General features: G+C 42.4%; 1 protein-coding gene across 1 annotated transcript in view; it reads right to left on the reverse strand.

The window, feature by feature from the left end:
• LOC106599706 (cadherin-2) overlaps window positions 1–27834 on the reverse strand; it is an 83638-nt gene that overhangs the window by 18509 nt on the left and 37295 nt on the right. Inside the window, exons 3-9 of the mRNA XM_014191007.2 lie at window positions 19462–19682; window positions 9688–9867; window positions 5645–5800; window positions 4304–4448; window positions 3752–3924; window positions 1587–1724; window positions 577–762 (exon numbers count right to left, since the gene is read on the reverse strand). Of these exons, the coding sequence (XP_014046482.2) occupies window positions 577–762; window positions 1587–1724; window positions 3752–3924; window positions 4304–4448; window positions 5645–5800; window positions 9688–9867; window positions 19462–19682 (1199 nt within the window). The remainder of the gene's footprint in view (window positions 1–576; window positions 763–1586; window positions 1725–3751; window positions 3925–4303; window positions 4449–5644; window positions 5801–9687; window positions 9868–19461; window positions 19683–27834) is intronic.

Genomic DNA, 27834 nt, shown 5'->3' on the forward strand with positions numbered 1-27834 from the left:
ATAATCTCCACCCGGCACAGCCAGAAGAGGACTGGCCACCCCTCATAGCCTGGTTCCTCTCTAGGTTTCTTCCTAGGTTTTGGCCTTTCTAGGGAGTTTTTCCTAGCCACCATGCTTCTACACCTGCATTGCTTGCTGTTTGGGGTTTTAGGCTGGGTTTCTGTACAGCACTTTGAGATATCAGCTGATGTAAGAAGGGCTATATGAATACATTTGATTTGATTTGATGTTGTGTTGCTACCATGCTGTGTTTTCATGTGTTGCTGCTATGCTATGTTGTTGTCTTAGGTCTCTCTCTATGTAGTGTTGTGGTGTCTCTCTTGTCATGTTTTGTCCTATATTTTTATTTTATTTTTAATCCCAGCCCCTGTCCCCGCAGGAGGCCTTTTGGTAGGTCGTCATTGTAAATAAGAATTTGTTCTTAACTGACTTGCCTAGTTAAATAAAGGTAAAAAAATAAATAATAATAAAATACAATTAGCTATTAAAATAAGTGGCTCCCCTGGGAGATACGGGAGTGGAAGGAAGGGGATTTGGGTAATGGATTAAGTCTGAGGGTGTTGCAGTCTGTCTCACCTTGACGACGGTTACCAGGCCCTCGTTAGTGGTGGGGTCGGTTGGCACGGAGAACCTGCCGGTGGGGTCACCTCCAGTGATCTTGTAGACGGCCTTCCACGCTAGTGTGTTGGGCTGGTCTTTGTCCGTCACCGTCAGGTTGGCCACGATGACATTCACCCGGTTCTCAGGCACCTCTCCAAAGAACTAAATGAATAAAAGATGGAGGATGGGACAGAGAGCAGTTACACATACTGCTGCGCCAGCGAAAAACACAGGCTCCGTGCTCCAGCTCTACACACCCAACACCCAATTTCAAGTAAATAAATGTCCACAGCAATTTATCATGTTATCATCACCAGCTCGGCCTGATAGCAAAACAATACCATTACATTACACAAGGGCCAATGTATCGGTAACAAATACATCAAGCACCTGTCTCTGCTCTCTCTGCCTGCCTGATGTACTCACAGTCTCAGTACTTACATGTGGGTTGTTCCAATTTATTTCCATCACTTTTTGGATGCACCCCTTTTGATTTGAACAAACCTTTCTATACATATTTGCCCATAGTAGAAGTGGTCAGAAAGTTACTTTTTGGAACTGAATGCCAAAACATTTAGGCAATAGATGTTCTCAAAATTGAACCGGTTTGCATATCCCACCCTATCATGAGACATCCAGTCCTTCATCACTGGAAAAGATAAACGGTTGAGTTTGATATCACTTTCAAAACGTATACACAGGGTAGTACAACTATTTTATCATTTCTCGGGACAAAGAATTGGGAATAAAAATGATGTAAATTTAACGTAAATGATCTAAAAACACGTAAACTGCGATGTATTTATTTATTTTGCATATGTTGTAGCTTAGACCCTATTTTACATCATCTGAGTTTTTGTTGTTGTGCCCGTCATCGGTTGAGACACAACATGCTCTGCCTGGTTATTTACAGTCCTATGACTGGGAACAGAGTGAATCACACAGTGTTGTATAATGCATAGATGTGAAGCTATGTTCTTTCTTACCATCTCGGCGGTGAACTCTGGTGGGTTGTCGTTGATGTCGGTCACCCTGATAACGGCCGTGGCAGTGTTGGACAGGCCGTACATGGGGTTGCCCTCCATGTCTGTGGCCTGGATGATCAACGTGTACTGAGGAACTTTCTGCATGAAAAAAAAGAAGAAAAACAGACATGTTGAAAAATAATCCACTCTCTATATCATGGACAACACTGTTATAGGCCAGTTTCTATTTTGCCCTGTTTATCAAAAGTGTTGAAAAACAATAATCAACTGACTGGCTTTCTTGATGTCTATAGTATTCTCTCTGGTATGCAATCTGATTTCCGCTCATGTTATGGATGTGTCACTGCAACCTTATAGGACTTAGCCAAACCTTTTGATACGGTAGAACATTCCATTATTGTGGGAGTATTGGTGTCTCTGAGGGTGTCTTTGGCCAGGTTCGCTAACTACCTCTCTCAAAGAGTGCAGTGTATAAAGTCAGAACATCTGCTGTCTCGGCCACTGCCTGTCACCAAGGGAGTACCCCAAAGCTTGATCCTAGGCCCCACGCTCTTCTCGATTTACATCAACAACATAGCTCAGGCAGTAGTACACTCTCTCATCCATTTATATGCACATGACACAGTCTTATACTCTACAACAAAACTTTCTTAGTGTCCAACAAGCTTCCTCTGGCCTTAATCTTGTTCTGAACACCTCCAAAACAAATGTTGTGGTTTGGTAAGAATAATGCTCCTCTACCCACCAGTGTGATTACTACCTCTAAGGGTTTAGAGCTTGAGCTCATACAATACGTTGGAGTATGGCTAGACAGTATACTGTCCTTCTCTCAGCACATATCAAAGCTGCAAGCTAGGGTTAAATCTAGACTTGGTTTCCTCTATTGGAATCGCTCCTCTTTCACCCCAGCTGCCAAACTAACCCTGATTCAGATGACCATCCTACCCATGCTAGATTACGTAGACGTAATTTATAGATTGGCAGGTCAGGGTGCTCTCGAGTGGCTAGATGTTCTTTACCATTCGGCCATCAGATTTGCCACCAATGCTCCTTAAAGGACATATCGCTGCACTTTATACTTTTCTGTAAACAGGTCATCTCTGTATATCCGTCGCAAGACCCACTGGCTGATGCTTATTTATAAAACCCTCTTAGGTCTCACTCCCCCCTATCTGAGATACCTACTGCAGCCCTCCTCCTCCACATACAACACGCAGGAGGCCTTTTGCATTTTGGTTGGCCGTCATTGTAAATAAGAATTTGTTCTTAACTGACTTGCCTAGTTAAATAAAGGTAAAGCCTTGAGCCTTGTGTATAGTAGAAATTGGGTCTTACATAAATCCCAACGAGGAATCCTAGTTATTCTCACAATGATCAAGTCTACATCAATTCCCTGTGGAGAGAGAAAGGAACTCTAAAAGTCAGCTTGCTGTGGGAGTGCAACACTTCCACTCTGTGTAGCATTATGGTGCACGATGGGTAATCCCACTGTAACAAATGACTCCCTTCACATTAAAAGCTACTCAGGCGACGGACCAGTTGCTAGGTAATGAGAATCGGGCAAATTACTTTCATGGTGGCAAATGCCGTATATATAACAGCAGCCCTGGGGCAAACTTGATTGAGAGGGCCAACTATCCAGATTGCCCTGGCTAGAATTGCAGCAATTGGCTTTGTTTTTTCCCTTTGACTTTTTATATTTATTCCGTTATTTTTCCTTTCCTTCCTTCCAGTAAAAGCAAGTCCATGGCCATGCAATTAAATAGGAGTGTTACCATTAACAGCAACGAGGAGAAAAACATTTAGCTGCTCAATGATGCATATTGCCTCCATGTTAGAGTAAATAATTCCGAAGAGGGTGATGAGTCAATTTCTGGTCTTCGTTGGCAAAATGGTAATGGGGCTTACTTAGCTAACTTCATTAGTTTTGAGACACACTAAAGATTATCAGCAGCAAAAACAACTCAAAACTGTTCGTCTGCAAACTCATTTAGGTAAACAAAGGAAAAGATATCTTGATGTATACGAGTTAGAGGAATGCCGAGCAGCGAAGGAGGAGCACATACGAATGAATGTGATGATTGGACTGTAACTTCAAAGCTACCGCAATGGGGTTTAATAAGTGAGCACGCGAGCACGCGCACACAAACTGTTGTATTGCGTACCTCTCTGTCCAGGCCAGCTGCGACGGTAATGATGTCTCCTGTCTTGTTGTTAATGGTGAACATGTTGGATGTCGGGCTCTCGGGATTCTGGGATCCGATCTTGTAGCGCAGCATCCCATTGGATGTTTTGGGGTCGTCTTTGTCAACAGACGTTACCGTCATAACAAAGGTCCCTGAGGAATGACAAGAGAGACAGAAGATGCAAATAGGGGATTTAACTTTTAAAAAGGTATAACCTTGTTTTATTTCAGTACTGCATTTGATCTACCTAAGACAGTCATTACAATAGCGTTACTTCCATACTACGAGGATCCGTTGACTAACATGGAGCACAGTCGAAACATAGCCCAAAGAAAAGCTTTGGCTTCGTCTGAAATGTTGACAAAGCACTTCCACAAGAGAATACTTGCGATTGGCAGAGATCTTATTCATATCGAACCACAGCCAAATTAACAAAATGATTACCCCCTGTGATTCATCAATGCCGTTTGATGTAGTAATAGTCTAGTGGCACAGTGGGCCAGAGGCTGGATGTTTAGTCTGGGCTCCTACCTGGTTTGGAGCCCTCAGGGACGGAGCCGTTCCAGATCTGATGAATGAACTCTGGCCGGTTGTCGTTCATGTCAATCACATTGATCACAATGTCAATGGGGCTCTCTACCTGGTTACCGTTCAGATCCACAGCATGAGCTCTCAGCTGTAGGGAGACACCAGGGAGATATCAGCACTCAGCTGGTTGTGGTGTACACACATATATACGTACTCACACATGCACGCACACACTTATTCATCCAGGCATACACATAACCAGAAAACAGAAAATATACAAAATTCATAGCAATGTAGGACCCACAAGATAAACATACAGCTAACACACTCCACTTTGCCTAAGCAAAACTTTGGCATTGTGATGGCTCTCTCCCTTAGCTATTTCCATTTCTCTCAGATAAAAATAATGAGCCCACAAATGTGCCTTTCAATACTGTTAATGTTTGTTTCTTCACAGTGCAGCGCTTCCAGCGATGCCCTCTCCATTATATCTTTCATTACAAACATGTCATTTACTGCTTTTACTGTCTGCCCACAGTCTAATACATGTCTCACCCTGAATCAAATCCATAGAATTGGTTGCTAGACATATCACAACTCCCAAACAATGACCACTGAAATTGAATTAATAGTTATGAGTGGGTCATTATATCGCTAGAGGTTAACATTACTTGTAAAACAGCAGCTTTTTTTTTTTACAAATTCATTGACTCTTTCAAATTCTCAGACGGATAAGTCAGTTCCGGAATGCCTCCCAAACCCCCCACCCCTCTCTAGTGTACACTATTGAGGAGTGTTTGGACTACCAAGGGCACCTTGAGCACATGCCAGCCAGCCTCCTGGAATGTACAGACTGTATGTATAAGCCAAAGAGGACACATACTTTACATCTCGATAAAGAGGGCTTAATGCTTGGTACCTTTACTGTAAACGTTTGGAATATCTGCTTTGTTGCTCTTATTCACTGCACCGGTTGCAAGGCCAAGGTTCTTTCTCCATCATGGAGAAAAGTCAATACAGTCAAACGCACATCACTACAGGTCACGCTGGGCCAAGGAAGGCTTGAGATTAATAGGACACACTATTACTCCACCGTACGTTTATTTGGCTAGAAAATAACAATGTCTTGAACCAACTTGGATCTTGACTTTGTCAGTGTGAGTGGTCCTAGTCATCTCCTCTCTATCACGTAGGCCCATGCGTGTGTGTGTGTGTGTGTGTGTGTGTGTGTGTGTGTGTGTGTGTGTGTGTGTGTGTGTGTGTGTGTGTGTGTGTGTGTGTGTGTGTGTGTGTGTGTGTGTGTGTGTGTGTGTGTGTGTGTGTGTGTGTGTGAGAGAGACTTACGTGGAAGTTGGATATGTGTTCTCTGTCCAGGGGTTTCATGACAGACAGCTCTCCGGAGATGGGGTGGATTATGAAAATGCCGGTGGGCGGCTGGTCAGCTCCGGGTCCAGTCACACTGTACCTCAGGGATCGGTTCTTGTCATTGTCTGACCGGATCTGTTTCAGAACACAAAAGTAGGTTGGTTAAAATGACGATCAATACTCAATTGTAGGTATATATACAGTTGAAGTCGGAAGTTTACATACACTTAGGTTGGAGTCATTAAAACTCGTTTTCAATCACTTATAATTCACTGTATCACAATTCCAGTGGGTCAGATGTTTACATACACTAAGTTGACTGTGCCTTTAAACAGCTTGGAAAATTCCCGAAAATTATGTCATGGCTTTAGAAGCTTCTGATAGGATAATTGACATCATTTGAGTCAATTGGACATGTACCTGTGGATGTATTTCAAGGCCAACCTTCAAACTCAGTGCCTCTTTGATGGACATCATGGGAAAATCAAAAGAAATTAGCCAAGACCTCAGAAAATAAATTGTAGACCACCACGAGTCTGGTTCATCCTTTCTAGCAATTTCCAAACACCTGAAGGTACCATGTTCATCTGTACAAACAATAGTACACAAGTATAAACACCATGGGACCAAAAAGCCATCATACCGCTCAGGAAGGAGATGCATTCTGTCTCCTAGAGATGAATGTACTTTGGTGCGAAAAGTGCAAATCAATCTCAGAACAACAGCAAAGGACCTTGTGAAGATGCTGGAGGAAACGGGTACAAAAGTATCTATATCCACAGTAAAACGAGTCATATACCGACATAACCTGAAAGGCCGCTCAGCAAGGAAGAAGCCACTGCTCCAAAACAGCCATAAAAACCCACACTACGGTTTGCAACTGCACATGGGGACAAAGATCATACTTTTTGGAGAAATGTCCTCTGGTCTGATGAAATAAAAATAGAACTGTTTGGCCATAATGACCATCGTTATGTTTGGAGGAAAAAGGGGGAGGCTTGCAAGCCAAAGAACACCATCCCAACCATGAAGCACGGGGGTGGCAGCATCATGTTGTGGGGGTGCTTTGCTGCAGGAGGGACTGGTGCACTCACAAAATAGATGGCATCATGAGGCAGGAAAATGATGTGGATATATTGAAGCAACATCTCAAGACATCAGTCAGGAAGTTAAAGCTTGGTCGCAAATGGGACTTCCAAATGGACAATGGCCCCAAGCATACTTCCAAAGTTGTGGCAAAATGGCTTAAGGACCACAAAGTCAAGGTATTGGAGTGGCCATCACAAAGCCCTGACCTCAATCCTATAGAACATTTGTGGGCAGAACTGAAAAAGTGTGTGCGAGCAAGGAGGCCTACAAACCTGACTCAGTTACACCAGCTCTGTCAGGAGGAATGGGCCAAAATTCACCCAACATATTGTGGGAAGCTTGTGGAAGGCTACATGAAACAATTTAATGGCAATGCTACCAAATACTAATTGAGTGTATGTAAACTTCTGACCCACTGGGAATGTGATGAAATAAATAAAAGCTGAAAGAAATCATTCTCTCTACTATTATTCTGACATTTCACACTCTTAAAATAAAGTGGTGATACTAACTGACCTAAGACAGGGAATTTTTTCTTGGATTAAATGTCAGGAATTGTGAAAAACTGTGTTTAAATGTATTTGGCTAAGGTGTATGTAATGTTCAGAATTCTACTTAAAAAGAATAATGTCGTGGCGGGGGTATGTATCGGTGTGTGTGTGGCCCTGCCCTGGAGTCCCGTTGGTGAGTGGTACAAACAGATCTTCCTCCCTTGCGTGTGTATGTGTACTAGTGATGGGGGAAAAATTGATACAGTTACATATATGAATATTATATATCGTATTGTATAATTCTGACAATATCACAATATTATTTTTTAATGACTAAGTCTACCTCTGTCCCCATACAGACAACTGTAAGGTCCCTCAGTTAAGTATTGAATTTCAAGCACAGATTCAACAACAAAGACCAGGGAGCTTTTCAAAAACCTCTTAAAGAAAGACAGTGATTAGGAGATGGGTAACAATATCAAATCAGACATTGTATATCTCTTTAAGCATGATCAAGTTAATAATTATGCTGTGGATTATATATTAAACCACCCAGACACATTAAGGATACAGTCATCTTTCTGAACTGAGCTGCACGACAGAAATGAAACTGCTCAGGGATGTTATCATGAGGCCATTGGTGATATTGAAACAGTTCAATGTCTGTGATGGTAGAAAACTGAGGATGGATCAACAACATTGTAGTGACTTCACAATAATGACCTAAATGACAGAATAACACAAAATAATACAAATATACCACAAAAACACAGCAAAGGAATATAATTTTTGTCCTAAATGTAAAGCCTTATGTTTGAGGCAAATCCAACACAACATATCACTGAGTAACTGCCTCCTTATTTTCATGCATGGTGGTGGCTGCATCATGTTATAGGTGTGCTTGGCATCGGCAAATACTGGAGAGTTTTCCAGGATAAAAAGAAATGGGATAGAGCTAAGCACAGGCAAAGGGAGGGAGTCTGATGGAGGAATTCACCTTTCACCATGTCAATAACCAGGCCAATTGTAAGCTGGAGTTGCTTGCCAAGAAGGAAGTGCATGTTCCTGAGTGGCCCAAGTTACAGTTTTGACTTAAATCTGCTTTAAAAAAAATCGATGGGAATACTTAAAAACTGCTGTCTAGCCATGATCCTCAACATCTTGACAGAGCTTGAAGACTTTTAAAATAAAAAAGGGCAAATATTGCACAATCCAGGTGTGCAAAGCTCTTATACACTTACCCAAGCAGACTCACATCTGTAATCGATGCCAAATGTGTTTCCAACATGTATTGACTCAGGGAGATGAATACTATGCAACAACTATGTTTTAGTTATTCAATTTCTTATTCATCTTTAAAAAATGTTAAACTTTTTCTTCCACTTTGACATGACAGAATATTTTGTGTACATTGTTGACAAAAAATTACAAGTAAATACATTTGAATCCCACTTTGTAACACAATATAAGGTGAAGAAATCCAAAGGGTCTGAATACTTTTGCAAGGCTATGTGAGTGTGATATATTTGAGCCTCCGTGTCTTCACTGGTCTATCTATCCCTACCCATAAGCATGGGTATCCATAGTGTGTCTGCATGGTGCCTGGTGCCACACCCTTATGTCATCCATTAAACTCAGCAAAATCCCCACCCCTAATGCCCTTGGATTAAATATAATACATACAGATGTCGTATATTGGACTTAGCACTCAGTCAGGAACCAGAAAGCTTACATTGAGAGAGGATCTACTTCTTAACTGACGTGAGAAAGATTGCCAGTCCTTCATTCAATCCACCCACCCACTGCTATGGTGTGTGTGTGTGTGTGTGTGTGTGTGTGTGTGTGTGTGTGTGTGTGTGTGTGTGTGTGTGTGTGTGTGTGTGTGTGTGTGTGTGTGTGTGTGTGTGTGTGTGTGTGTGTGTGTGTGTGTGTGTGTGTGTGTGTGTGTGTGTGTGTGTGTGTGTGTGTGTTTGTAGAAGGTAAATGGATGGGCTGGGAGTGTCCTTGAGCCCATGATAAAGTGAAGATAGTATCTCAACAGGGAAACAGGCCAATGGACGGCTCTTTGTAAAATTCACTGTGTTCTATAACGCTACATCATACCAGGTTACATTCATATTGACGACCTGCCTGACTGGGAGAGGGAAATCAGATACAATAGCACAGGCACTTGACCTTTCGGGACATGTAGTAAATATGGCTGTGGATTGAGTGTTGTGGTAATGGTGGTAGAATGGGAATGGCCGGTCCAAAATCTGCTGCTGCTTCATAGAACCATGAAGCTCACATCAGAGCAAGACCGTTTCCTTTGAGATTGTGTGTGTGTGTGTGTGTGTGTGTGTGTGTGTGTGTGTGTGTGTGTGTGTGTGTGTGTGTGTGTGTGTGTGTGTGTGTGTGTGTGTGTGTGTGTGTGTGTGTGTGTGTGTGTGTGCGACATCTTACCCGGACCAGGTCCTGGGGGAACTCTCCTCTGGAGTTCTCGGGAACGTTGATTGGGGGGATGACCCAGTCTCTCTTCATGCGTTTGAGCTGGCCGATGGAGCTGCTGTCTGTCTGCCGCGATGGGAACCATATCTCCTGGAGACCCTGGGACAGAGCTGGGGGAGCTTGGATGTCCTGGGCCTGAAGGAGAGAAATAACATCAGGTTACTAACTTGACATATGTAAAAAAAACAATGGAAACTTCAGATAGACATTGAAAACAACATAAGCGGACACATCTAGAAACAAATGACTTGAGGTAGACTGTTTATACAGTAGCCAAAAGACCAATTGTCTTTAACTACCAATGATGTGATGGAAAGAATTCAAGAGAATGTAAATTCCTGCCTGAACTAAAACTGTTTTCCTAATATCATTAAATTATACCCACTAGATGACCAAATGTGGGAGCTTGTGTTTTTTTTTTCTTGTTGTGGTCACGTTATATTTTAGGATCCATTTTGTCTTTGAGAATCCAGTGAAGGTTAACATAGCCTCCATATATGTGATGATGTGTTTGAACAGCCTCTCTTTCCAGGCTTTCAGTGAGAAACATGGCTGGGAATGAGAGTAGTGTTTGAGGTGCTTTGTCGGGGATAGTACTGCAGCCCTCAGTTAGCTTTAAATCACAGACCTCCTCTCATGTCCTGATAAAAGCATGACACACACACACACACACACACACACACACACACACACACACACACACACACACACACACACACACACACACACACACACACACACACACACACACAGAAAGGCTTTTAAAATTGATGTGCCATCCTCCCATGGCTGTAATGAATGTGATTTGAAACAAAGGAGGATGGTACCTGCAAGCCAGACTCTAAATACCCAGATGGCTCCAATTGCCTATGCTGTTCCACAGAGAGAGACTGTTGGGAGAGAGACTGAAGCAGCGCCAGAAAAGTCACAATAACCTTGAACGCTCCATGGTAAAATGAAAACAAGACGCCGGCAAACTTAGGCAGTCAAAGTCAGTGAATGACAGATGCAATTTCCCTGCTGCAGAACAGTCATGCCTCAGAAAGTCCCTTATTTACTCTCTCCTCCGTCTGTAATTACTGATCGCCAATTCGTTACACAGTATCCCAAGTACTGAAACTAGCAGAAAGTTCTCTGTGCAAACAGCAAAATTAATGACTGTTTTGCCTTACAAAACGCGCCCCATCTTACGCCGCCTCGGCACGCATGCCACCCCTCCCTGACGATCTACGGAGCTGTTGAAGCGTCTCCACTAATCATGTTTGAAATCCGATTATGCTGCTTTCACACATTTGAAATGCAGAGAGGCAAGCGGACAGATAGCGGGGAACATGCTTCAGAAATATCTATTACCCTATTAAACTGGAGGAGAAAGTGAGAGCGGTAATTATTTGTGACCTGGCGTCTGGAATGATGAATGGTGTGGAGGGTTTGCTTAGAAGCCTTAGCCCCAACACACATCTATCTATCTCTGGAGTGTACTGCATGTCTCTCTGCACCTTGTTGGAGTCTACCTCCATCCTCTGACTGTGTGTGTGTGTGTGTGTGTGTGTGTGTGTGTGTGTGTGTGTGTGTGTGTGTGTGTGTGTGTGTGTGTGTGTGTGTGTGTGTGTGTGTTTATGTGTATATGTGTTGCTATAGATAAGTACAAAATCACTCTCTTTAAGGTCTAGGGTGGGTCTTGGTTTTCAGCCTGACTCTTTTGTTGATGTTGATGGTCTTGGCAGGGGAGGTCACTTTGATGTTAACAAGCCAATTGTTACTTCTTCATTGATTAACACTAGAACCAGTAAAGCAGTCATTTTGACTGCTCATGACTTTATTCATTTTATTACTCTGATTCTGGCAGGATTTTTAAAGTCATGCCCCCATCCGTCCTTGACCCTTCCTAAATAAGTCTATATAACCCACTGCCGTTGTTAGAATCGTAATAACACAAACAGAACTGGAGTCATAGCCGTTTTTAGGAGGGCATGTCATTATTTTCATGTTTTTCCCATTTTCCCCTCCTTCTCCCAACAGTTGGGCCTGCGCTGCTCATTCATCCGACATGGAAGGTGCAGAGGCCAGTTGATAATCACCCCGATAATTGCTTCTAAAACTGAACCTAAACTATACCAAAACTACATTAAATAAAGTATGATGGGGTAGAAAGGGGGAGCATGGGTGAGTTGCAGAGCGAGGGGAAGCGGATAATGCATAATAACCAATTCTGAATGAATAACAGGGTGGGCCATTCTAGTCTATTGGTATATTATAATTATAATCTCAAAATGGTGGGGAAGAAATTAATCATGACATCTCTATTATTCTTCTGATTCTGAACCTCAGCTAAACAATGAACCATAATCCCAACGTTACTACCTTGCATGAATCTGCAGGTAACTAACCAACCAGGTTCAATGTTAGCTGGCTAACATTTAAAATAAAAGTTTTTTTACCTTTAATTTACTAGGCAGGCCAGTTAAGAACAAATTCATGTTTTACAATGATGGCCTACTGGGGAACAGTGGGTTAACTGCCTTGTTCAATGGCAGAATGACAGATTTTTACCTTGTCAGCTCGGGGATTCAATCCACCAACCTTTCGGTTACTGGCCCAACGCGCTAACCACTAGGCTACATGCCGCCCCAACATTCGGCTATAACTAGCAATGCAAATGGCTCTGAGATTACGAATAATATTACTACACAGATCATACACGTAACGTTAGCTAGCTAGCCAGCCAGCTTACATTAGCTAGCTAGCTAAGAGAACACTTTAACTTTAAATGAAAACGACTTCATGACAAAATTATAAATGTGTAATATCTGAACATAATTGTTTATTTAGTTATTTTTTTAATTTAACCTTTATTTAAGTAGGCAAGTCAGTTAAGAACAAAATCTTATTCACAATGGCGGCCAACATGTAGCTAGCTAGACTCTCTTACCCGTATATATGGATGGACACTTCTCCCTCTCTGTCACAAATGCCATGGTTGCCCTTAGTTTGAAGATGTAATATACAACAGCCTTCTATGTGTTCCCTTTTCGACTCTGTCTGCATATTTGCAATCAAATGGGAGAATTTTCTCAATCTCCTTAATTATTATACTCTAAATCCACAGATTTTCACAACTCGGTCCTCCAGAAAGTGGGGAGCAAAACTTATGCAGTTCTACTACCTGATATATTTTTTAAAAAGCAGCATTAGAAAGGATTACCTACACATACTGACCAGCTCATATTATAGACAGAAGGCGCTACATGGCAGACCAATCTGAACTCATCTCTCGGCATGTCCACTCATTATCTCAGCCAATCATGGCTAGCGGGAAGGTTGCTGTCATTTTTCTTGGCTAAACGAACTAGGCTCGTAATTTAACAATTGTATTTCTATTTACAGATGGCATATCAGTTTGTTATTAAGACACATGAAAGTTCACATGTTCAAGAATTTATTTTGAGAAAAATAAATATGTTTACATTCAAATGGCGCTCCTGTGAAGTAGTGACGCGCGACATACGCCTAGTTTCCTGAAACGAGTAACAAATGGTTTCTGTTCCATAGTTGTAACAAAGGCACTCCAGCCTAGAATAACATAAACTAATGAAAATGCTATTTTCTTATTTGAAATGGGAGAGAAATTCTTTTATTTTAATGTTACCTAACACCTTCATGAACACAACCAAATAATTATTTTTGTGATAGTATGTATGAAGTGTATTAATTACACTGTTAGAATGTTTCAGTCAGAATTACAGCTAGTTAGCTTGAAGGGGGTTCGTCAAGGCCCAGCGGTTCTAGCGTTAAAACATTCCCCCAGGGCCGATGCGTTCGCAGCGTTCGCTAATATAGCATCTAATTGCTGATGTGATTAAGAATCGCATGATGATGATTCATGACAGCCATTGCTGATAACCAGATAACCACACACGGCCCAATAAACTGGTGAGCTATATAGTGGAGGGCTCTGAAGTCAATCAAAGATTTGATTACTACCATGTCATCAAGTCCAAAGCCACCACTGTCAATACAGTTCAGTCAATCACATTGACAAACAGCACTGACATTGACATCAATTGTCAATCAGAGTCTAGACTAGGCCTACCCTCCTAAAAAGCACGTGCTTACCCATTTGAGTCTGCTTATTTATATTTAAAACTACTGTGACCAAGCCCCTTGTTTATCTGCCCTGAACATGTGTGCAATTCACTTTAAATGACCGACACGGGTGACTAATGATGTCATTAGAATCACATACCTGCAGGAGTCACAATGGTAAATGAGTGTCAGCAGCTAACGATGCTGTTTTCAAAACTATCAGTAAATCATCCTCTGTAGAATTTCAAAACTCCACTGCTGCACTCACACTAACTAGACATAACTCTCAACAGTTTCAATCTGGAGGTTTATAAAAGAAGGCACTTGCCTTTTATGCGGTGGTTGCGGAGAGGTGCTTTTGAAATGTACTGCTTGGGTAACTAATTTGTCCTGTATATGACTGGAGGAAGAGACAATGTATTTTCAGACGGTGTCTTGGTTGAACAAAGAGGCTCATTGTACTGTACTTAGAGGCATTCATTAACAATGAAAGTCCACAACGTAAGATCAGACAGTGCTGACTTCAATAATTCAACCTAAAACAGCTCACTCACACCGGTGCAAATTGGGTTGAAAGAGAGAGAAAGGGCTGAGAAAGAGCTACAGAGAAAAGGCTGAAAGAGAGAATGAGAGAGAGAGCAAGAGTGAGAGAAAGAAAGCCTCCCAAAGAGCTTAAATGTGAGTCTGTGCTGTCTTGCCAATTAACACCATTCCACCGAGTGAGAAAGAAAGACTGTCACAGATTATGGCCATTCAATTGAACAGGAACACATAATTGAGTACTGAGTATGAGGAGAGAAATACAAACACAGCCGTTTGAGTCTCCTTTCTCCTCATTTCCCTGTTCTCTCTCTCTCTCTCTCTCTCTCTCTGTGACACACTTCATTACATCACCACATCACATTGCCACTCTCATCTACAGCCAATCACAATGTTGACTAATGAGCACATGGTCAAGATTTAGCGATGTCTGTCAAGCCCAGCGGAACACTGACTGAACGGCGGCTCTTTAAAGCCTAGAGACAGATGTTGTCTGTTGTTTGAATCACCACTAGGGATCCCCTCTGGTTGGATGATGAGCATACCGCCATAACCCGCCACAAAAAGGCTGATTGAAATTAGTCTTTATGAGGAGCTATTCTGCATCAGTTGTGTGCAGCGCTGCTACCCACTGATCAGGCTGAGTATATGTTTGTGCTCCCCATTAAATGAACACTTAAAGGTACCCATAAAACACCAGTCTCAACGTCAACAGTGAAGAGGCGACTCCGGGATGCTGGCCTTCTAGGTAGAGTTCCTCTGTTCAGTGTCTGTGTTCTTTTGCCCATCTTAATCTTTTATTTTTATTGGCCAGTCCGAGATATGGCTTTTTCTTTGCAACTCTGCATAGAAGGCCAGCATTCCGGAGTCGCCTCCCCTTTTTTACGTTGAAACTGGTGTTTTGCGGGTACTATTTAATGAAGCTACCAGTTGAGGACCTGTGAGGTGTCTGTTTCTCAAACTAGACACCAATGTACTTGTCCTCTTGCTCAGTTGTGCACCGGGGCCTCCCACTCCTCTTTCTATTCTGGTTAGAGCCAGTTTGCGCTGTTCTGTGATGGGAGTAGTACACAGCGTTGTACCGGATCTTCAGTTTCTTGGCAATTTCTTGCATGGAATAGCCTTCATTTCTCAGAACAAGTATAGATTGACGAGTTTCAGAAGAAAGTTATTTGTTTCTGGCCATTTTGAGCCTGTAATTGAACCCACAAAAGCTGATGCTCCAGATACTCAACTAGTCTAAAGAAGGCCGGTTTTATTGCTTCTTTAATCTGTACACCCGTTTTCAGCTGTACTAACATAGTTGCAAAAGGGTTTTCTAATGATCAATTAGCCTTATAAAATTATAAACTTGGATTAGCTAACACAACGTGTCATTGGAACACAGGAGTGATGGTTGCTGATAATGGGCCTCTGTACACCTATGTAGATATTCCATAAAAAATCTGCCCTTTCCAGCTACATTTTGTCATTTATAACATTATCAATGTCTACACAGTATTTCTGATCAATTTGCTTTTCTTTCAAAAACAAGGACATTTCTAAGTGACCCAAAACTTTTGAACGGTAGTGTACATTATTTTAAATATATATACAGTGCCATCAGAAAATATTCATACCCCTTCACTTTTTCCACATTTTGTTACGTTAGCGCCGCTGCACAGCTATTTTCAGGTCTCTCCATAGATGTCCGATCGGGTTCCAGTCCGGGTTCTGGCTGGGCCACTCAAGGACATTCAGAGACTTGTCCTGAAGTAACTCCTGCGTTGTCTTGGCTGTGTGCTTAGGGTGTTTGTCCTGTTGGAAGGTGAACCTTCACCCAGTCTGAAGTCCAGAGTGCTCTGGAGCATGTTTTCATCAAGGATCTGTCTGTACTTCATGCTCTGTTCATCTTTCCCTCGATCCTGACTAGACTCCCAGTCCCTGCCGTTGAAAAACATCCCCACAGCATGATTCTGCCACCACCACCATAGGGATGGTTCCAGGTTTCCTCCAGACATGAAGCTTGACATTCAGGCAAAGAGTTCAATCTAGGTTTCATCAGACCAGATAATCTTGTTTGTCATGTTGTAAGACTTCTTTAGGTGCCTTTGGAAAACTCCAAGCGGGCTATCATGTGCCTTTTACTGAGGAGGGGCTTCTGGCTGGCCACTCTACCATAAAGGCCTAATTGGTTGAATGCTGCAGAGATGGTAGTCCTTGTGGAAGGTTCTCCCATCTCCACATAGGAACTCTGGAGCTCTGTCAGTGACCATCGGGTTCTTGGTCACCTGCCTGACCAAGGCCCTTCTCCCCTGATTGTTCAGTTTGGCTGGGCAGCCAGCTCTTGGAAGTTTTGGTGGTTCCAAACTTCTTCCATTTAATAATGATGGAGGCACTGTGCTCTTGTTGACCTTCAACGCTGCAGACATTTTTCTGGTACCCTTCCACAGATCTGTGATTTGACACAATCCTGTCTCGGGGCTCTATGGACAATTCCTTCAAATTCATGCCTTGGTTTTTGCACTGAGATGCACTGTCAACTGTGGGACCTTATATAGACAGGTTTGTGCCTTTGCAAATCATGTCCAATCAATTGAATTTACCACAGGTGGACTCCAAGCAAGTTGTAGAAAAATCTCAAGGATGATCAATGGAAACATGATGCACCTGAGCTCAATTTCGAGGGTCATAGCAAAGGGTCTGAATACATATGTACAGTGGATTGTGAAAGTATTCACCCCCCCTTGGCATTTTTCCTGTTTTGTTGCCTTACAACCTGGAATTAAAATATATATTTTTTTAGGTTTGTTTCATTTGATTTACACAACATGCCTACCACTTTGAAGATGCAAACTGAAAACTTGAGCATGCATAACTATTCTCCCCCACAAAGTCAATACTTTGTAAAGCCACCTTTTGCAGCAATTACAGCTGTAAGTCTCTTGGGGTATGTCTCTATAAGCTTGGCACATCTAGCCACTGGGATTTTTGCCCAGTCTTCAAGGCAAAACTGCTCCAGCTCCTTCAAGTTGGATGGGTTCTGCTTGTGTACTGCAACCTTTAAGTCATACCACAGATTCTCAATTGGATTGAGGTCTGGGCTTTGACTAGGCCATTCCAAGACATTTAAATCATTCCCCTTAAACCACTCGAGTGTTGCTTTAGCAGTATGCTTAGGGTCATTGTCCTACTGGAAGGTGAACCTCCGTCCCAGTCTCAAATCTCTGGAAGACTGAAACAGGTTTGCCTCAAGAATTTCCCTGTATTTAGCACCATACATCACTCCTTCAATTCTGACCAGTTTCCCAGTCCCTGATGATGAAAAACATCCCCACAGCATGATGCTGCCACCACCATGCTTCACTGTGTGGCTGTTGTTTTAGTCTCATCTGACCAGAGTACCTTCTTCCATATGTTTGGGGAAGCTCCCACATGCCTTTTGGCGAACACTAAACATGTTTGCTTATTTTGTTCTTTAAGCAATGGCTTTTTTTCTGGCCACTCTTCCGTAAACCCAGCTCTGTGTAGTGTACGGCTTAAAGTGGTCCTATGGACAGACACTCCAATCTCCACTGTGGAGCTTTGCAGCTCCTTCAGGGTTATGTTTGGTCTCTTTGTTGCCTCTGTGATTAATGCCCTCCTTGCCTGGTCAATGAGTTTTGGTGGGAGGCCCTCTCTTAGCAGGTTTGTTGTGGTGCCATTTTCTTTCCATTTTTTAATAATGGATTTAATGGTGCTCCGTGGGATGTTCAAAGTTTCTGATATTTTTTTGTAACCCAACCCTGATCTGTACATCTCCACAACTTTGTCCCTGACCTGTTTGGAGAGCTCCTTGGTCTTCATGGTGCCGCTTGCTTGGTGGTGCCCCTTGCTTAGTGGTGTTGCAGTCTCTGGGACCTTTCAGACAGGTGTATTTTTACTGAGATCATGTGACACTTAGGTTGCACACAGGTGGACTTTATTTAACTAATGTGACTTCTGAAGGTAATTGGTTGCACCAGATCTTATTTAGGGGCTTCATAACAAAGAGGGTGAATACATATGCACGCATCACTTAACCGTTTTTTAATTTGTCACATTTTTTAAAACAAGTTATTTTTTTCATTTCACTTCACCAATTTGGACTATTTTGTGTATGTCCATTACATGAAATAAAAATAAAAATCAAGTTAAATTACAGGTTGTAATGCAACAAAATAGGAAAAACGCCAAGGGGGTGAATACTTTTGCAAAGCACTATAAATAAGATATTTCAGTTTTTGTAATTTAATACATTTTAGAATAAGGCTGTAACGTAACAAAATGTGGAAAAGGGAATGGGTCTGAATACTTTTCGAATAAACTGCCAAGATATATATATATATATATATATATATATATATATATATATATATATATTATTTTATTATTGTCCCCTAACCCTACTACCCCTACCCTAATTGGAGTAAACTAATGGACAACAACACTTAGCAACACTTAGGCTTCTCTTTACAGCTTATACACACTATATACATTTTACGGACACAGTATATTTTACATCAGTTATCTTTTATTTGTTTTTAGTCCCATTATTCAGCTACCCTCAACCCCTCCCATCTATCTCTGAAGACCATCCAGTTTTGATTTCTAATTGCCATATATTTTTCAACTGTGCTGTGATGTTTCACAAAAGTTCTGAACCTTTCTATTCTCTTGATTTCTACAGATTGTAAATTAAAGATAAACATTTTTGCTAAGAGCATTATTATATTATTGATCAATTGACTATGACTTTTCAGATCACCCAGCAGTGCTATCTGCAGAGTTAACTCCAGGTAAATGTTGCAATTCTTCAGCCATTCCTGAACCTGCGACCAAAAACAAGCTACGTATGGACTGTACCAAAACATTAAGTTTTAAATAGCGAGCATCCATTCAGTATCACGGAACATCTACTACAATTTAGGGAACAAATCAACTGTTTATGCTCCGGCGAGGCTAATAAGCGGAATTGGATGCAACGGCGGAATCCGAATTGGAACATTCCACGTTCCACAATGCTACCCGAAGTCACAAATAAACAACAACTATTAGAGAGAGAGGGGGTAGGAGGGAGGATGCATGTGGAGGTGTTGGACATACCTGCTGGCTCTGGCCTACAGGGGGCGTCAGTCTCACTTGGGTCTGCCATTGTTGCTGATTGGTCTCATCCCTGGCTACGATAACTAGGGGCACTGTGGGGAGGGTGGACAAGGTCAAAGGCCTGAGGGCGTAGACGACACCATCAGCCTCTATCCGGAAGTCGGACGGGTTACTGCACTTGAACCGCACCAGTCCACCTTGGCCGCAGTTCACAAACTTCACTGTAAGAGAAGGAAAGGGGAAACAGAACATGAGATTGAAGCTGAGGCAACCTGGGAGGGAGAGACAGAAAGACAGCGAATAGACACTCAAACAAACAGACGGACATCCAGACTACTCCCACACCACTCCCAGACTGTGTGGTATAGTCCACAAAGGTTCTCCAATTCCTCCTAAAACTCATACATAATTTATGTCAAGCTGCGCCACAAAGGTATTGTTCTAAACAGGTGCGGTAGAGAGAGCGAGAGAAGAAAGAGAGAGAAAAAAGAGAAAAGGAAAGAAAGCAAAAGGGGAGATGTGCACCCCTGAAGGGCACTTGCTGAATACAACTAAGAAAGCTAAAATGGGAGTCTGTTCGATGACTGAATGTAACGATTCACTGCAAGTAGATTGTTTGTTTTAATATTAACAGAAGAAAAAGGAGAAAAAAAGAAAGAAAGCTAAAATACCAAAACATAGCATTTTAAAACTGATGTGCTAATTAGACTGTGGCTAAATTAACTGTTGGGTCTGGGTAAATAGAAGCATCAGCTTCAATAAATAAAATAATAATAATTGATTTCATTATTATTTATTTTAGCTCAAGTCGTTGCACAGTAGCTTTCTCCCCAATGACAAACGTGGATGCTTCGCCGTGGTCGGCTAGCGATCCGAACTCTCAGGGAGTGAGAAGTGTGTGATGTTTATTTCATATGTGAGTACACATGCACACGTACACACACAGCTGCAGTGACACACACACACACACGGCTCCTGGGAGCTCTAGTACACAGTCCCAGAGCGCTTCAGTGGCAGTGGTCTGACATCGGTTCATGTTACAAGTGAGTGACAGTGCATCTCAAACACCCCACCTGCACACACACACACACACACACACACACACACACACACACACACACACACACACACACACACACACACACACACACACACACACACACACACACACACACACACACACAAACACAGACTCAGGTACACAAAAATCTATGCACATGCACACATACACAAACACTTCAATATTCCAATGCTTGTTCAGTGCCTCCTGTGTGTAAAGATTTCCCTGACAGCTCTGTTTTCTGTAGCGGTGATAGAGAACAGAACCCAGTATACAGATAATACTGAAACTCCTTCAAGCTAAAGAGATCAGACGTAAGTAAAGATATCACTTCTGTGGAGGCTGCGCCGATGCCATTTTGAATTATTAAACCAGATGTGGAATGACTTAAAAAAAAGCCTTGAAGAAGGGGATCTAATCTCCCATTCTTGTGTTACGTTAAGGACAGAGAGCGCTATAGAGAGCTGTGACTTTAGAGGGTCTCTATATTGAAGGCACAGCAGTGTGAGGTAGCGCATTATATGTGGAGGGAGGGAGGCTGAGCCCTGGCTCTGAACAGGAGCTAAGGTTTAACCCCAGGCCCTATAGACTGGGTGCTGAGCAAGGATGTTGGTGAAAAAAAGCTAAAATAGGAGCTACTATTTTTATTTTGCACACTCGCACAAACACACACACACACACACACACATACAGTAGGCACACACACATACACACACCGAAATACAATTCACTACCTACTAATAACCTTTCTGTGACATAGAGAATTAACACTGTTGTGCTAGTTGAACTAAAGAGAAAGCCTTTTGTGTTCGCTTGCTTCCGGCACTCAACATAATACAGAAAATGTACCAATTCCTTTCTATTCCGGAACATAAAGCACAATGGCTAAACCACCACAGCAGGAGATAGAGCAATTTTACCAATGACAAAGTATTGTGAAATTCTGAAAATTGGGCAAAGCATAAAGAGAGGGGGAAAAACATTTGCTTAGTCAGACTGTTGATTTTCACAGTGGACACAAAGGTATCCAGTGGAGTGTACCTTACCGAATTAACCCCCATGTCCTCACCAAAAGCACACAGAAATACAGGCATTTTTTTTAAAAGGACATAATGTTCACATCATCTTCACAAACCTGAAAACAGAGGAGAGGAGAGAGAGACCTACAGATAAGTCAAGAAAAGAGAGAAAATAAAGAAGGTTATTATTAATAAATACTATACAAGGACTGAGCCCTGTTGGGAGAAACAGTTGAAAGGGCCCTGGATGCAACCCATTACATTGTGCTAGACAGATAAAGCATCACATCTGCCAACAAAGCCACAGCATGGTACACTGGTCTGCTGCTCCTGAGGAATTGCCATTCATCTAAATATTGATGAAAAGCACACAAAGGTGTCTCAGAGAGTGGCTCGGCATTGTGGGGGAAAAAAGCAAAGAGTAAACACTCTATGTAATGAAGATATACAAGATACAACAGGAGGAGAATCTATACTGGAACCAAACGCACCACAGGCCTATATATTGACCATCTGCACACTGCACAGAGATTTTTTTCAAGCAACCTCATCCAATTAGTCATTTTTTGTCTTTGAACCTGGAAAAGCAGACTTCAGAGCGGTAAGTGACCTTGGTTAGCTGAAGGTGTTTCCTTCCAGCCACCCGTCTGTAAATTCAAAGCCTTCAGGCAATCAACTCAACAGCAGTAGTCCGGCTGATGCTCAGACACATAGGCAGAATACAGAGAGAAGTGTCAGAACGGCTCAGCTCACAATGACAGCTTCTCAAAGGTCTACTGGGTGGATGAGACTGTATCATTAAAGGGAGAGGTGAGACAATCTAATTCACACGCTCTATTGCTAATGAGGTTTATTGATTGGCTGGCCGAAACACTCTGTTTGTTGTGGCCTATAGGATCAAAGAGATGATAAGAACCTGATTAGTGTTAATATTGCTTCATCTTAATAGATCATTTATGGGGCTAGTCCTGGCTAGCTGCTGAACTGAGCCTGGTTGGTCGCTCCCAATTTAATTACAAACAAGGCTACAATGTTGCTCCCTGTGTGTTTGAGGATGTACAGTGTGTCTGGGTGTGTGCAATACCATGGGTTAGCCCGGTGTTTCCCAAACTCGGTCCTGGGGACCCCAAGGGGTGCACATTTATTTTTTCTCTCTAAAGCTTGAAGATTAGTTGCTTATTTGAATAAGCTGTGTATTACTAAGGCAAAAACCAAAATGTTGGGACCCTTGGGGCCCCGAGGACCGAGTTTTGGAAACCCTGGGTTAGCCTGTATTTGATTGCAGTGGTTTCCCTGTGAGCCTTTGTGGCACTGAGGCCTGTTGTTGGAATGCTGAGCTCCAGTTCTCTAGCTCAGTCTGACATTTGGCCATGTGAACACCTCTGGGAGGCCCTTCAGCAGCCAGGCGCCATGGCAATCGCTGTGCAAATTCTCAGCAGGCAGCACAAATTCCAATAATAATGAATGGGGATGTCCACCGTGTGTCTATTCATTTATCAGCCCGAAACTCCCATAGTCTATAGAAGACAAGAGCAGCATTTACTAACCCTGGATGTTCCAGTTTATCTATATCTAGATTTATCGTCTCCCCGAGGTATAACGAAACTAAAAGAGATCCTCGCTGACACCACCACTACCACCACGCCCTATTAGACATGTCGTCATGGCCACAGGGCCAGGGAAATAAAGGTCTTTGGTTTGGACAGAAACGCCGATGCAGCAGAGAGAGGGGTATATACTGCTGCTGTTAGGGGGGAAGAAAACAGGCCAGTCAGCAGAAAGGCCAGTCCAACTAATGCCCCTTGCCGGGGCACAAAATTACCTCCGACTCAACAAACCCATTCACAGGCTTATAAAAACCTCCGCAGCTGACTAGTAACACAAAAAAATAAAACAGCTAACCTCCCCAAAGTGCCACTCTTTTGTCTGTCTCCATCACGTGGTGTCGCTAACAGACAAGCACAACTACAGAGAGCAGATAGAGGGGGAGAGAGAGGGAGAGAGAGAGAGAGAGAGAGAGAGAGAGAGGAGACACAGAAAGAGAGAGAGGAGAGAGACAGAGATAGAGAGAGGAGAGAGAGAGAGAGAGAGGAGAGAGAGAGAGATACATAATTTGCTTAATTTGCAGCTTTCTAGAGAACTGTCACACGGGACATCATTTTTTTTTAAGACCTAAAATACAGTATCACATTCTCATGCAGCCTACCTCACAATGGGAACACATAAAGAGGTCGTCTGTCGTAGCCTAACGTCGAGACAGTACATAAAATGTTCCATAGTCTATACCTTTTTATGCCTGTCTGCCAATCCAATATAGTGGTACTAAGTTAAGCTGGTCCCTGTAATGTGCTGTAATGTGGCAAGACTGAGCACCACGTCATGTAGTTTGTCCTGATATTACCATCATTCATCTCCAGCTGGTGATGTCACTGACAGGCGTAAAATACTCAGCATAGGTGTTTCATCAGTCGCCTGGCAGAAATGCAGACCCCGGCGAATGCTCCAGAGACAATCCCAGCGGGCAAATGCCAGGACGCCACTGATACAAATGCATTTTCATGAACACAGATCACCAAATCGAGTTCATGCTCTAACGCTGGGCCTAGATGGCTGCATTGGAGATGAGACAATGCCATATATCACATAGGCTCTAAATGAGCTGTGCTCAGCGGAATGTCCATGCAAGAGGATGTTGTTTACAAGATGGTGGCTAAGCTGAAACTTGGCTAGGTCACATGCCGGTGCCTCAATTAAAATCAAAGTGCTAAGAAAGACACTCTATTAGAAAATGAAATAGTGGCTAAATGAATAAACGGCAATTTGACATCAAGATTGAGACCACAACAAAAATGATTTTCTGAAACATTTAGCATGAAATTAGGACTTTCAGCTATTGCACCCTTCACAATATTCTGTCCTATAATTGTCCAATTATTATATAAAAAGTGAAAGTAACACCATACTGATGCTTTTGAAGTATCATAGCTTGATACTACCCATACTTAAGCATGCCTGTGTACTTCGTTCCCATTTAGGTGGTGTTTAAGCTTTTCCTCTGAACATATGTTCTATATCCTCAAGGGTAATATGCCATTTTAGCTGGTTAGCCTTTGGCTTTTTATGTCAAACCTTTTTTACCATCTTAAGAATCTTAAACCCATTCATTCTGCGGACATGAGGCTCGAACAGCAATGTCCTTGCGATGAGTAGCAGGGAACTCTTGAGGGAAAGTAAACAGTTTACAGTTGATGTCTGGATGTTGGAATGACAAGGGTGGGCTTTGCCAGACTGGGGCCTTGATTGAAGCGGTATTACTAATGCAGAGAACTTCAAACGCCACAGAGAGCCATGTGTTAAAGGCTCTGCCTAAAATATGTACAGGATTCGCAAGAAAGAAACATGGAGAAATGTCGACTTGCCCCACTAATGTCTTTCTGCAAAATAAACTTGTGAAAAAAGGAAAAGGCTATCAAAGTCACACGGGCTACGCTATAGGCAGCAGCCTTACTTTCTTATGGTGACCAACTCCCACGACAATTCTGTGTTATTGCAGAAGACGTAGCCCCCTCCTGAAACTGAGGCTTCAGTTAAAGGATGAAAACACACTACCAAATTGCATTGATATCACATTTCTTTAACATGCACGCCGACACTGGCACAAACACACTCGGAGACACAACCAGCACAAGCAGCATCATCATAGCAGCTAGCAGCCATATCCTATGCAGGTCCTTTTCAATCTCAGATAAACTGACCTATGGGCTCTCTGGATATGCTAAACGGACCCCTTGCACTGAGGGAATAAAACAGTCTTGTTCCATAAATGAGATTCTCTCCTGTTCTCCTTTCTCTTTACACTTAGCATTTCTCTCACGTCAGCACATGACCATTGGCTCTCCCGGGGGCCAGCAGACTTGTCTGACAGTCAATGCATTGGGAGGACAATAACAAGGTAAGCAGATCGACTCCCCACCAGTGCCCAACAGTCACCTCCATTTCCTTCACAGAGAGGGAGATGCAGATAGCTTCTCTGGATCGGGCCCATTAAAGTACAAAGGCCCTGTGTTGTTTGGTCGAACCTGGAAAATTAGCCTTAGCTATCTCCATTGGGTTGTCATCGTCAAATAAGGGCCTTTCATTCTCATTTCATTCTCATTGACTGGGGTTGTTTTTCTGTACGGAATCAGAAGGACGTTCGCTGTTGTGTTCTAATTGCTACGTTCTACAGCTAGAATGTAGGAATTAGCCATAGTCATCTCCTTGTTAGGTTTATCATCATATGAGGACCTCTTATTACGAAGGGTGAAGAGCTTTTGAAGATATTTTAGTCACTGAATGAAACGCTGCCTGTTAGCTGCTGCTAGAGGGAGAATGTTTTGAAAGTAAACGGGTTAGTGTGAAAAGAGATATCACATATTCAGATGTTCAACAGTCTTTGTTGGGTAAATGAGATGATTCTAGTGTGTTTTTGGTGTCACAGGAGCCTAGCCTAGCGTCTAGCTGGATTACTGTGTCATCGGAGCCAAGAGCTGATAATGGCTAAGCTACATCCTTCTTTACTTATCAGCAACATAGCTACTGGGATTTGGGTTCTGTGAGCAGAGCGATCAGGACAGCCGCTTGATACAGCGTTTCAGGCTTAAGGAGGGTATTAAACTGACCACATTATTAACAGGGTGTCAAATAGCTCTCTACAGCTCTTTATGAAGACTTTAGCATGGCTAGCTCGTAGCTAACTCCATGGTAATACATGCAGGTGAATGGAGAGTCTCAGATCAATATGAAAACATGATATTTGAACTGCTAGGGAGCTAACACTTCTTAACACTGTCTTTCACTCTGCTTAGTAGTGTCCCGAGTTTCTTCTGACCACGTGAAACGGTCAGATCATGTGTTGAAGGAAAAATACCCACTCCTTTGAAGGAGATCACCAGCAGCAGCACATAACCTCGAGCATATTTTACGCCTCCTTCACTTTCTCTGGGATCAAAGGGAGATAATGAAAACCTATTTCTTTGAAGAATTAAAACTGTCGTTTTAACTGTAAAACCTTGACGAGGCGAATGGAAGGGTCATTGTGTGTGTCCATATAAAACCATTGTAACCTCTCCTCCTCCCGTTGGCATGTGACTGTAGCTGGCTGGGCCGACAATGCCCAGACACCTCTAGACAACGTTAAATCAACGTTATTAGAAATAAAACCATTGAACTTTGTGTCTATAATAGATGTCCTTTAACCTTGCCCTCCCCCTCTCATAAAGGTCATTCAATTTTAATTGTGCTTCCCTTGTTCAATTTTAACTGCTGAACATCGCTCACTCTGCCCAATCGCCACCGTCCACCTTCCATGAGGGAGGAAGTTAGGCTGGGAGGGCAGTGAAAAGATATCTATGTGCAGTTAGATGCCAGAGGGTCAGCTCCTAAGATGCCTTTTCAAAATCTGATTGTGAATAATAAGCCACTTTCCATGTCGACATTCATTGCACCTTACTGCAGCATCGTGTATAACAGAGGCCATTTCCCACTGACCGTACAGTGGGGGAAAACACATTTGCCCAATGTTACACAGCTTTCTGCATCCATTTCAAATGGGCTGCAGTACTGTTGAAGTGTCATTACAGAACTTCTGATAGGGTGGGAACAATGCAAGAAATACTGTGCCATCATATACAATATAATACAATTTTGCCCAAAGTAATGCATGTGATATGAACTTGTTAAGATTCACTGTCAACATAATATGATGATATTATATCACAAAACTTTTCAAAACAAACATACACACTCACACAAGCAAAAATAGAGCCAACTGTATCTCTCATAGTCACAGACACACTGCACCAGTGACATCCAATTTTCAAAAACATGTAAGGAAGTGAAATGTTTTTACTCTTAATGCTGTACTGAAATAACTGAAACCACCTCTTGAAAACCTCTCTGGCACGGTAGAAGGGCAATTACTGAGTCCGCTCAGTTTGAGCAACATGGTAAAAGCAGGTCAAACATGTGAAATACCTGTATAAGACCTTACTTTAATGTACCAGTACTATAACTGCATCATCCGCTCAGAACATGGTGCTCTCACATTTCCATTTGGACGAAATTCAGAGAATAAAGAAAACCTTGAAAGAAGAAGGGCAGCCATCAACCTTGTCATCATCAGCCAATCATTTTGAACCCCGGTGAGGAAGGCTGGGTCAAGGGCTAGAAATGGAGCCAGTCAGAGAGAGGGAACATATTTCTGTTGGCTACATGGCTGGATCACGAGAGGGCTGACCATTAAAGTGCCTGAGT

Source organism: Salmo salar, chromosome ssa03, assembly GCF_905237065.1.
Source record: "Salmo salar chromosome ssa03, Ssal_v3.1, whole genome shotgun sequence".
NCBI classification, from domain to species: domain Eukaryota; kingdom Metazoa; phylum Chordata; class Actinopteri; order Salmoniformes; family Salmonidae; genus Salmo; species Salmo salar.